This window comes from Vigna radiata, unplaced genomic scaffold, assembly GCF_000741045.1.
Source record: "Vigna radiata var. radiata cultivar VC1973A unplaced genomic scaffold, Vradiata_ver6 scaffold_377, whole genome shotgun sequence".
NCBI lineage: Eukaryota > Viridiplantae > Streptophyta > Magnoliopsida > Fabales > Fabaceae > Vigna > Vigna radiata.
In genome coordinates, this window is record NW_014542545.1 from 193,311 (window position 1) to 206,069 (window position 12,759).

General features: G+C 31.0%; 2 protein-coding genes across 2 annotated transcripts; one reads left to right on the forward strand and one right to left on the reverse strand.

The window, feature by feature from the left end:
* The first annotated feature begins 826 nt into the window (after positions 1 to 826).
* Positions 827 to 3,078, forward strand: LOC106780207 (60S ribosomal protein L11). Its single transcript, XM_014668466.2, has 5 exons — positions 827 to 963; positions 1,091 to 1,198; positions 1,292 to 1,334; positions 1,903 to 2,098; positions 2,631 to 3,078. The coding sequence occupies exons 1-5, from the start codon at positions 961 to 963 to the stop codon at positions 2,824 to 2,826; spliced, it is 546 nt and encodes a 181-aa protein (XP_014523952.1). The 5' UTR covers positions 827 to 960; the 3' UTR covers positions 2,827 to 3,078.
* Positions 3,079 to 6,309: 3,231 nt separating this feature from the next.
* LOC106780206 (glutathione S-transferase U19) lies at positions 6,310 to 7,544 on the reverse strand. Its single transcript, XM_014668465.2, has 2 exons — positions 7,010 to 7,544; positions 6,310 to 6,790 (listed from the first exon to the last, which is right to left on the reverse strand). The coding sequence occupies exons 1-2, from the start codon at positions 7,325 to 7,327 to the stop codon at positions 6,455 to 6,457; spliced, it is 654 nt and encodes a 217-aa protein (XP_014523951.1). The 5' UTR covers positions 7,328 to 7,544; the 3' UTR covers positions 6,310 to 6,454.
* Positions 7,545 to 12,759: the final 5,215 nt, after the last annotated feature.

The following is a 12,759-nucleotide window of genomic DNA, read 5'->3' on the forward strand; positions in this document are numbered from 1 at the left end:
AAGTTTGTTTTTCACTGCTTGATCCATATATATTTGAAAAAAATAACATTGAAAAATTTGTTTATTATTGTTATTATTGCTTTATTATAATATTTTATTATTTGAAAAATCAAAATATTAGTTTATTATTGTTATTATTGCTTTATTTTATAAATTTAATATATCTAAGACTAAAAAAAAAAATTATATTTAAACTACATTTTTAATAAATTTAATGTTTTTAATTAACTGTACCCATTTCAATTAATTATATAAAATAAATAACCCACGGATTAAGATTTCGAAAGGTGTTTTTGAATAGTGAGTAAATGTAAACTGATGTTACCTTCTATTCATTTCGTAGACATATATCTATGATAACACAACGGAAGCAAAAGAGCTCACGCTGTGAAACAAACATAAAATATCCAATTTAATTAAAATATCAGTTTATATATATATATATATATATATATATATATATATATATATATATATATATATATATATATATATATCAGTTATTTAAAGCAAGTAAAAGTTTAATTGATAAAATAAAATACATTAATGCATATTTTGTATAAAAAGTTATTTATACAACTAAAAAGTTATTAAGGTACATAAATCAAAGTTTTTGTATAGAAGACATTTTCGGAATGTCATGGAGACTAAGTTTTTGTGTAGAAGACGTGTTCTAGAATAATTATGAAAAATTGGAAGGTGCAAACAATAAAAAGTGAGTGTGAATAGCATGGGCGAATTGTAATTTGAAAAGAAAAACTGTTTGGGCCTTTCAATTGAGTCCAAAATGAGTCCGTCTGACCCAAATAAACACTTTGCACATGGACTGAGCAACGTCGTCGTTTCTGATTCTCCTTTTATATTTACCCCTCATACAAATCCTTTCTGTTTGGGGGGTTTTGTTATTAATTATTCTCTTCCATCTGCCGCCGCAACGGTGCACCCTAGTAGCCTCCAACAATGGTAAACCCTTTTTTGGTTTTCATTTCTCTTCTTTCAAAATCAAATTCACTGTTTCTCAAATTTGAATGTTATTTATCGAAAATTCGAATGTTATTTACCTTTTGAATCGGAATGAATGGAACTTCAGGCTTCAGAGAAGAAACTGTCGAATCCTATGAGGGAGATAAAGGTACAGAAGCTCGTCCTCAATATTTCTGTTGGCGAGAGTGGAGATCGCCTCACCAGAGCTGCAAAGGTTCACTTCTTTCCACATTGCTTCCACTTTTTTTAAAAAAAATAAAAAAATTCTGATTTTGACGTGGAATTTCTTTATTTTTGGGTCTTGCAGGTGTTGGAACAACTGAGTGGCCAAACCCCAGTGTTCTCCAAAGGTTAGTTCTCCATTAGTTTTTTAATGGGTCGTTTAGTAATACTGTTATTAGGCATAGATCTCAAATGTGTTCAGTGGATGTCTCTGTTTTTTTATTTTATTTAATCATTTTTGGAATTTTTTTTATCTTTTTTCAAAATATAGAGTACTGGTGAAGTGGTTTTGAAGAGTGCCCAAAAAAAATTCAATTTACGGAAACCTATTCTTATGAAAGCGTTAAAATGTCAGATATTCTTCAGAAGTCAGTGAACCAACTGAAGATGAGGATTCTGATACCCATGAGTATATGGCTAGAAGAAGTTTGTTTGAGATCTCTTCTATTTGGAATGTAGAGAAGTTCTATTGAGATCCTAGTTGAGAAGTTCTCAAGCTCTTCTAGTTTTGTATCCTAACAGGCTCATTTAAATATTTATTTTTTTCAAATCCAAAAGACCAAACGTGTGAAGTTTTTAAATTGTAATTTTACCTTACTACTAGTGTATAATATTAGCGGTTGTTGTATGTAGGATATGTGTGTTTCTCTCAGTTTTGATTGCTGAGAAAATTTTTCCAAATGTTGGTTTTGACAGCAAGGTACACTGTTCGTTCTTTTGGGATTAGAAGAAACGAGAAGATTGCTTGTTATGTCACTGTTAGAGGTGACAAGGCAATGCAACTTTTGGAAAGTGGTTTGAAGGTGAAGGAGTATGAACTTCTCCGAAAGAACTTCAGCGATACTGGCTGCTTTGGCTTTGGCATTCAAGAGCATATTGATTTGGGAATCAAGTAAGTTGAAAAACGACTATTGGATTTTCATGCTGTTTCAACTTGACAGTGAAACAACGCTAACTTACTTTAAGGTGTGAGTTTTTAGGGCTGAAGGGATGGGAAGTTGATGATCTGGTTTGTGTTGTGATATGAATACTCAAAATTTTCGATATCATACATGACTTCAGAAACATGTTAACTTGCTTAAAAGATATGGTTGTTCCAGAATTATGTTTTTGTTGTTTGAGTCCTTGGGTTAAAGATATTGTGTTGCTTGATGTTTATGAGGTAGCAGGACTTACATTAGCTTGGTTGTTTGTTAATTAGATTTTAGATATTATCTGAAATTAATAAACTGGTTTTGCAGTTTGTGATCTGTCTTAAAATGACATTGTCATACTATTCATTTTCTGATTCCTTCACTTGCAATTTTGTCTACTATGGTTCATTTTCCCTTATGTCAGATTGTGTTTTCAATGTGTTTGGTGATTGTGAATATTTTTGGATCTACACACTAATTATTGGTTCTTGACATTTGATTCTGATTCAGGTATGATCCTTCAACCGGTATTTATGGAATGGATTTCTTTGTTGTTTTGGAGCGTCCTGGCTACCGTGTTGGCCGTCGCCGAAGGTGCAAGTCCCGTGTTGGAATTCAGCACCGAGTCACAAAGGAGGATGCTATGAAGTGGTTCCAGGTGAAATATGAGGGAGTGATCCTTAACAAGTCTCAGGCAATTGTTTAGTTTGAGTTCACTTTAGGAGTGTGTTATCAGTTTTGTCAACTATAGTTCCATCTTTCTATGATAGGATCTTAATTTTGAGCCAGGTTTGGAATCCATGTTTTTCATTTAAGATTTTGCGATGAAGCACATGTATTAGCATTGTTAGATGACACTTTAATTGCGAAGTTGTGAACCCCTCGTTATGCAATTATGCTTTGTAACAATTTAGTTTCTGTATTTTGTATGCAAATGAAGCGATGTCTTTCTGCAGCATTTCCCTCACTTCCAAAACAAGTTAAACCACTTAAGTGAAATCACGACATCAGCAATCAATAACTGATAGACGCTGGAAAAATTTTGTTCTAAGCGACAGAACTATGTTGTTGCATTCCCAATTACTTCATTTTGGTTGAAAGTATTTTTATTCGAAATTATTTCGTATTTACGAACTTGCTGTTCTGAAAAATGATTTAAAACATGAATTACAAAGATTGTAAGTTGAGTGATTCTAGGATAGGAAGTCTGAGAGGCTTTGTAATTGATATAAAAGGGACTAATGTTTTTTTTTTTTTGAGAAAATAATAACTTATTTTGTTACCATACGTTAGACTGGTTTAAAACCCAGTTGGTGTGTTCACATTTTCTTATATACTAGTACAATTAGTTATCCAAAATAATTTTGTATGTTAGGTAGTCAAAGAAATACGTGTTACTCCATTTAATTTATATAAAACCTTTGTCACACTCCAAATAATAGTTCAAACTACCGAAATAAAAGAAAGCATATATTCAGACAAAACCTAATAATGGTGATGATTGAAAAAAAAAACAACAAACGCAAGAAGACACCAAAATCAGAAAGGTTAAACTAATTAAAAAAAAAAAACATAACATGCATATAGCAAGGTACATATTTCAGAACAAAGTCATTCATCTCAAATATGAAATAAATAACCAAAAACTCTTACAAACTTAAATATTCAGATATTTACATTGATATCAGATTCACTTTGTGATCTCTACTGTTCTATAAAGTCATTATCAATGAATTTTATCTTATTACATACAAAGTTAATCATTTTTGCGTTTTAGACTATAGAAAAATTCTCACTAAGATCTCTTATTATTCTTATCACATATTCCATTATACTTTATTTGAGTGTGAATGATTATTAAAGTATCAAGATATCTTCATATTTGAATCCATACATTAATACAAACACTAAATGCAACACAAAACTAGGATTTTTCACATAAAATTCCTTAAATCATAGCAACTCATCATTACTACAATCATTATAAATAACTTATAAGCAACTAAAACCAACAAAAACTATCAAAATTAGAATTTCACAACAAACAAAAACATTACACTGACTGGTGCTTAGTGGTATAGACTTGATTATCTGCTTGGAATTTAAGATTGATGCTTAACTATATAAAGTCCTTGCCCAACGCTCTATCACCACATGACTATTTGACTAGGAATTTAAGACTAACACTTAGCGGTACAAAGTCATTGATCAATGCTCTGTCATCACATGGCTCTTTGACTTGAAATTTAAAATTAAGGTTCAATGAGCATATAACTCATATTGTTATAAGGAAGATGACACTAGAGCTAGTTAAAATATCGAGAAGAACTAAGAATCTATAGAGATTTTAAAATTGGAATATTTGAAATTTTTATTTTATAATAAACTCGATAAGTTGTTGATGTTTTTCTTTTTTCCAAAAATAAAGTTTGGCATTCAGTTAAAGTTTGTTTTTTTTTTTTTTTAAATTTTGTTTTTATAATGGTATTAGAAAACGTTGAGTGTTTAAATTATAAGTGAGGTCAAAATGGGATGTTACATTAGGTATAGTAAAATTTGATTCATTATATACCTTGGTTGAATTGACTATGAAATATATAAAATGTTTTAACTTTTAATTTTTAATTAAAAAGTATGCAACTTAATTGAGTATTATGAACAAGTAGTAAAAACAATCTATTTTCTTTATTATTTTTTTTCTATTTGTATCTTTTTGTCAATTTTATTTGTTTCTTTCATTTACTATTTTTAACTTAATCTTTTATCTATTTTACTCATATTTGTCTTCTTTTATTTATTTTTTATTTAACTAAATATTTTGTATAGAATTTATAGAACTAACTTGTTAATAATCAATTTTATATTCTTTTAGAGGCTAATCTAGATTATTTTATCTATATTAATATTTATTTTACTTTTATGTTAATAATACTAAAATTGATATAAATTAATATTATTAATTTGATCACGTCAATTACAATATTACTAATAATAATTAGATGATGTTGAGTAATTTAGTTTATATGTTCACAATTATTTACTTCATGTTAATGTAAATTCGAAATTATTTTATTTTGAAAAAAAAAATCAAAATTTATAATCATTTATCCATGCTAATATTCTTTTTGTTATAATCTTAACAATATTGATATAGTTTAATAATATTGATGTTCAATAATTTAATTTATATGTTCGCAATCATTTACTTTGTGTCAATGTAAGTTCAAAGTTATTTTATTTTAAAAAAAATACGAACAAGACATGAAGTATGGTCGGATGCGAAAATAATAGCACTCGAAATTACGGTGTTTCAGTTCTCATCTCTCATAAATGTCATCATTTTAAATTGTTGAAAACATAGGTAATATAAAAATTTATACCAATTTTTCTTTAATCTTTAATATTTTTACTTCTTCTTTTTTTTAATTATTTTACATTTTTACTTAACTATTATTTGATATAATTAACTTTAATTTTTTTTTACAAATATAACTTTTTTTTTGTATATATTTTATATTGGATAAAAGAAAATGTGAATCCTTTTGATCTTAATACTTGATAATATATATTTTTTATAATTTTTATCTTTTGGAAAAATTTATTCAATTAATTTTTGAAATAATAAAAGGTACAAACGAGCGTATGAGTATACTATTTTTTTTTAATAAGAATGGAATGAAATAAAAATTTAATATTTGATGAATTTGAAACAAAAAAATTTATAATTGTTAATACGGAAATGTGATGAATTTTTATTTCAAAAATAAAATGGAATAGTAAAAGTAAAATAGAATAGTAAAATCCACACCTGCTTTGTCATTTCCATCTAACAAAAAAATATTTCTATATATAAGTAAAAAAAGAAAGTATCTATTCGTTTATATGAAAACATAAGGGAAGAAAAAACTCCCTTAAATATGTAGCCTACTATATAAAATTTCTTCTACAAATATATGCACTCTTACATAAAACAATAATTTGGCACATCAAAATGCCTTTTAAACGAATATATTTTAAAATTGTTCTGACAGAAATAGTTGAAAACGAAAAAAACATAAAAAGAGAAAGAAATGAGGAGATGAACGTCCACTCGAAGAGAATTATTATGATGTAGTTTAGAACTATAATATAATTTTTTATATACATATGATGTAGTTTTCTTATATGTCATAGTACAGATCTATTATAATATTCAAAATTATGATATCAGATTACTTATATTTTTATCAATAATAAAAAGAAGCGATTTTTTCACTGGTATTTATTACAAACATATTACTTAATAGAAAGCTAAAAAATAAGCAACACTTTGAATTTATCTTTTAAGCTTGAACCTACTCAATGCTGAAGATCTTTTTTGTGAACTCATTGATCACCTGCTCACCAGGAAGAGACATAGCAACACTTTCTTTTTGAAGGCACCTCTTGCCCCAAGCAATCAACTTAGGACACTCACCATCTATGTTAAGGGTGACAAAATTTGCAAAGGATTTTATCCAAGGGTAGAATGGGACAAGTGCTATGTCCACAAAACCAATATTTTCTCCTCCAAAATAAGTTTTATCTCCCAGTTCTTCCTCCAATAATTTAAGGGCTTCTATCAACTCTTTCTTTGCAACTTCTCTTTCTTCTCCTTTTCCTTTCGAAATCTTCTCTAAGATATTAACTATCTATGTCACAAGTGATAATTGATATAATTAGGAAAAAATAATTTCTTTACTTGATAAAAGAAACAAATTGTTAAAAAATGGATTTTAAAATATAACTAATAAAATTTATATTAATTATATAATATAAATTTATCTTAATTATAAGATTAATAAATGGGACGAACAGTAAAATTAATATCCAAATCAGAAATGTATTAAAGGAATTGAAAGTAAGAATACCTTGGTGTCAACATAATGAGCCCAAAATCTTGCCTGTGCTCTCTGGTAAGGGTGAGAAGGCAGCAAGGGATTTGTGTGATTCCAAACATCTTCAATGTATTGAAGAATAATGAGAGATTCAGAAATGGGTTTGCCGTTGTGGATAAGAACCGGAATTTTCTTGTGAACCGGGTTCATTCTTAGGAGTAAAGGACTCTTGTTCTTCAGATCCTCTTCTTTGCGCTCATAGTTTATAATACCCTTTTCAGCAAGTGCAACCCTCACCCTCATCCCAAAAGGACTCGCCCAGAAATCTAGCAAAACGACCTCATCTGCCATACTGCTTCAACTTCAAGGAATACAAACAATAATGAAGAAATATGCAGTAAGAAACTGATTTGCAGTGCAAAAGAAGGCTAAATAACACGCTCTTTCTGAGATAATAATGTTAATTTCAAAAGCATAGCTTATTCTCTTTAAATTTATTTTTTTTTTATTTTAGAATCTTGACTTTTACACAAACACAGTTCCACAATCTTCCATGTCTAAATTATTGAATCGGACACGGGAAAAAACACACACGTGTATATATATATATAGAGAGAGAGACAGTTGCGTGTAGTATCAAAATTCATTCAGATGAAGTCGTCATGGATGATGGAATCATTTTTGATTTATTTACCAATCTTATCTATTTCTAAACATTTATTTTTTATTTGTTTAAATTCATGTTTACTCAAATTAAACTAATGTTATATTAGACTACTATAATACTATTGTTTTATTTTGTTGTCAATTAATTAACTCAATTAAATCATACATAGAATCTGATTAAAAAATATTAATTTAGTATAAAAATTAATATTTTTAAATATTTAATTTTTAATGTTTTTATTTATATTCCTTAATTATTTTAAATTTAACATTAAAATAAAGATTATTAATTAATATAATTAAAATAAAAGTTAAATTATGAAAATTTAATTATGTTTAGATGCATAATTTAATTAGTTAATTTAATTCTTTGGTTTTATACTTTATTTTAAATTTTAATATTATTGTTTTAATAAAACTACTTTTTAATAAACTGTATGTACTCATTATTTTATACAAGAAGAAGAATTAACGACATAGTATGTTTAATATATTATAAGAAATATTTTAATATAAACTTTGAATCGTTGAAGAATAAAATTAATGATTATTATTTTATTGCATGTAATTTTAATATATTATAGTTTATTATTTTAAAAATATAAGAATTTGATATTTGTTATAAAGAAATAAAATTACTCTATTAGTCACGTTGTATTACATGATTATCTGGTCAACCAAAAATGGGATAATCAACTATCCAGTTAGAAAATGACTGATGGGTCCGAAACAATTATTAATTAATAATTAATCTGAACAATAACTGTTATTTATGGATGGTTAATGAAAATAATAGTTTTTAATTGAAAATTAATAGAAATAATGAAAGTTATTTATTGATAATGGGTCAAACCTAAAGTAAACTTATTTTAGTATTTATAAATATGTTTAACATGAATATCAGATAACTAGATTATTCATTCTATTGTAATATTATTATCCAAAGTTATTGAGTTATGCGTACCTTTGACATACCTTTGACAGGTACCTTCTCACAGAGCTTGGATAAAGAGTAAAAAGAGCGAAACTTGGATGATGGAGAATTTTTAAACAATTTTTGAATGCTTTAAGTAAGAAATCTTAATCCATACGTGAAATATTTTGGTGTCTACCGTGGGTTGTGAAATATTTTGGTGTTTACTGTGAGTCAAACGACATCCCATATAACCACAATAAACTAAACAAGCAGTACAATGAAAAACGGAAAAACTTCTTTTAACAACACGTTTTTAACAACTTTTTAACAACACATACGTAGCAGCTTGTGATTGGTCCGTTTTAAATATTTTTTAAACATAAATTCAAATAGACCAATAAAATGATGACACGTGTCCCGTTGTAAAAAGAGTTGACAAAAAGTATTGTGAAAATATCATTGTGAATGAAAAACAATCACCAATTGCTTGGCTCCAACATAGTCGTTGTCTAATGTGCTCAACCTTAGCCTCATAGTCTTGCACAATTTCGTACATAACAACTTGTTGCATGATTGAGCGGTTTCAAGCCTTGAAAGCGTGGCCTCCATCAATGCTCAGTGAAAGCGTGGCCTGATAGTCTTCCACGACCCCAAAGCTTATTCCCATCAATGCTCAGTGAAAACGGATCAAAATCCCAATCGTTGGGATTGGCGGTGACGACGTCCATGTGGCAACCAACGAAGTAGAGGACTTTGCCGGGAACGGTGCCAGGGTACTCCACGTTGAGGTTCCCCCATCCGGGATGTAGGTGACGTGGTTGAGGAGCAAGGGATTGCCGTCGGTGGTGGTGCTGAAGGGTAATCGAACGTCCAACGCATGTTTCACCACTCTGTCCTCTTCGGGAACGAGCTCCGGTAGGTTGTTCTGTGCGTGCTTGGATTCCCCAATCAGCTTGAAGAGAAGAGGCATCAATGAGTCGCTCTCGATCCCCAACTCGCTTCTCGCAATCGCTTCTAGTGTGTCTTTTGCGACCAAGACGTCCACCAACACTCTAGTTCCTTTGCCTCTGCCATACCCGCGACACCTTCCGCTTCTTGCGCGTGTCACTCGAAATGACGCCCGCCCTCACTGGATTCGCAATCTACGACGCCTCCGACTCCGTTGCCAAGGACCAAATCGAGTTCCTGAACCCTTGTTGCTTGCTTCTATACAATAGTTGGTTACACAAGCATCTTTTGCTTTCATCGTTTGAAAAATCGATTTCCATGGATTGGGTTTGAATGTGGGACGAGAAATGGCTAAACCTGACTGACTTGGACCAGCGCCGCCATCACCAACGGCGACACTTGCATCTCCGGCTTTATCATTGTCGTCGCCGCCGCTGGGAATATGAAGTTGGGGCTCAAGCAAAGAGTCGCTGACGTTTCCAAGTTCACCAGCAACGCGCTTTACCTCATCAGTCACCTCGCTGATAGCGTTACGAGGAAGCCTGGCACCAATTCTGGGAACTAATCCTGTTCGTGCATCACGGTTCTTAGGTGTGAATATATGAAGGGTGTGTCTGGACTCGTGCAATTTCATTGTTAAGAGAGATGCTTTGGTTGAAAAAGAATCGCTAACGTCACTTACACATGTAAAAACATTATTTTCATAAAATTTTGAACCTAATAGATTTTAGGGTATATCACAAGCAGATCTTGGTCTTTCTTCTGCTTGGCCACTCAGGTATCATATGTTACTTGAATCCATACATATGCATACACTAAAAACAACACAACACTAAGGATACTCCTCATGAAATCCTTAAATCATATTATTACTACTATCATTATAAGTAACTCATATAAGTATCTAAATCCAACAAAAACTATCAAAATTAGAATTCACAACCAATAGAAACACTGCATTGACTAACGCTCAGTGGTGCAAACAACCCCTTAGTGCTCTAACATCACCTAGCTCTCTAACTTGGAATTTAAGATCAACACTCACTCGTGCAAACCCATCGCTAAACAATCTATCATCACATGCCTATCTGACTAGGAATTTAAGACTAGTGCTCAATGGTACAAAGTCACCGTTCAACACGCTGTCAACACATGGCTCTCTAATATGGAATTTAAGAATGGTGCTCAACAGTACAAAGTCACTGCTAAACTCTCTGTGAATGAGTTGTGTGAAATCAATTTTCAACTTTTGCTCAATTGCTCAATTGCTCAATTTGATACCCTCCATTCTCTTCCTTCTCAAATACAATTTAAAACATTCTCTCAAGTGTACCAAATTGATCAATTGTCCAACTAGAAACATTTTATTCATTCATACCTCCAAATTCACATTATAGCTCGAAACATACTTGATTTTACACAATTTTCAACAACAACAAATTTGGACATATATTCAATCAACATATATGTACAAAGCAAACTAGTACATGATTCCAAAATATCCATCATACAACTCATACTCACACAACGTATTCAACATACATACAACCTAAATGACTGAAAATCAAAATACAAGGTTCCAAAAAGCCTTAGCTTTCCCCACTTTCAAAGAACAACTTAAAACTCTAAGAATTGCAAATTGCCTTTGAACTTGTGAAAGCTCCACCTCAACTTAGAGACAACATAAAAAAGATCAGACCGAACCAAATGAACAATTGATTAGCCGATAGTGTAAACAAAAGTGGGAGGAGCACATGAAACTCAGAGAGATTGATTGCAAAGTAAGAACACATAGTACATCACGAGAAATTGAAAATTTTAGTTATCCAAATGAATAAATAGATCGGATAAACTTCAAGGATTCTTCGTAGTGAATGCAACTCAAGACACTCATCACGAAAAATTGAAATTTATGTGAGAAACTATACGAAGAAGATTGAGTGGTGGGAAGGATGTGTTTTGGGAATAAGGTTATACGTTTTTAACACCTTACGCTATGTTCGTTGAAAGGGAATTTCCTGTTCACTGTGATAAGCGCGGATGGATTTACGAAAATTTTGTGTTCGTTTACGCTGATTTGCGAAGAAACAAATTTGCTGATTTGCGAGATATCTGTATTTTATCCATCCCGCTATTTTGAGCATATTTGCGCTGATTTATATTGAAATTTCGTATCTGCCCTCTCGTCTATGGTAATTTTTGTTTTATGATTTTTATGTGATTGTTGCATGTTGGAGCCATGTGGATGAAATAAAGACGAAAAAGAGGGTTCATGGCTCGTGACCGTGCATTCGATTCCAGAAATGAGCATATCCGGTTACAGTGGTTAGAAGAAATTTCAAATCACATTATATTCGGTTGCACAAATACGTGTATCTGGTTCCACAAATCACGATTCCAGTTTTTAGAAGGAATTCCACCCAACGTTGAGAAGCCAAAACTCTTGTGCCATTGAAACCGAAACATTCCCTCCTCGGCTTCCTTCACTCAGTGCATCATTAGCTGCTCCGACGGCGGTTGCAGCACTGACCGCAACCATCTAAATGTCACAAGCAGCGGATGAAACATGAACGGGAAAAGAAGAGGCGGAGTCAGGGAAGTTTAGTTTGGCATCCTTCCCCTTAAGAGCAAGCTTGCCACATTATAGGCAAGAACCTTCATTTCAGGGGTGGCAAATGTCCCTAACCAAATCCTGTTAGGTTTTCTAGGCTCACGAATTTCAAAAAACCATTTTCCACTACTCCTACGCCTCCGCAGTACACAGGGTGGCACCCTCCCTTACCGTCAGAGGCTCTGGTGCTTTATGCAACATATGTGTGGTACCATTGCTGGAACACATGGTGGTGATGTGAAGTAAAATGGTTGGAGAAATTGGTGTGTTGTAAGGGATATCTCAGGTGAAAGTGGAAGAACTTGGATGATGGCAATTGACGGGAGCCATTTATTGGGGTTAGAATTGCAATGGCTGAAGAAGGATATTATATTATAATTCAAAATAAATGTTACAATATTACAATTAAAAATATTATAAAAATCATTTTATTATAATAATTTTTTTTGTACAATATTAAAATTAATTTTAATAATAATTTCTAATTTTTACTCTTTATAAATATTTTTACAATTAAATATATCATTAACAATTATTATTTTATATTACTTTAATAACTAAGGGTATTTTGGTAATCTTCAATTCTATTAATTAAACTAATTTTTTAAATCTGTCACATCAATCAAATTCTACATTAATTCT

Coding starts and splice junctions, on each gene's coding strand:
- LOC106780207 (XM_014668466.2), top strand. Junction 1,199..1,291: donor GCCTCACCAGAGCTGCAAAG/GTTCACTTCTTT, acceptor TGGGTCTTGCAG/GTGTTGGAACAACTGAGTGG. Junction 1,335..1,902: donor AACCCCAGTGTTCTCCAAAG/GTTAGTTCTCCA, acceptor TGGTTTTGACAG/CAAGGTACACTGTTCGTTCT.
- LOC106780206 (XM_014668465.2), bottom strand. CDS start 7,327: ATGGCAGATGAGGTCGTTTTGCTAGATTTCTGGGCGAGTCCTTTTGGG. Junction 6,791..7,009: donor CTCATTATGTTGACACCAAG/GTATTCTTACTT, acceptor CTTGTGACATAG/ATAGTTAATATCTTAGAGAA.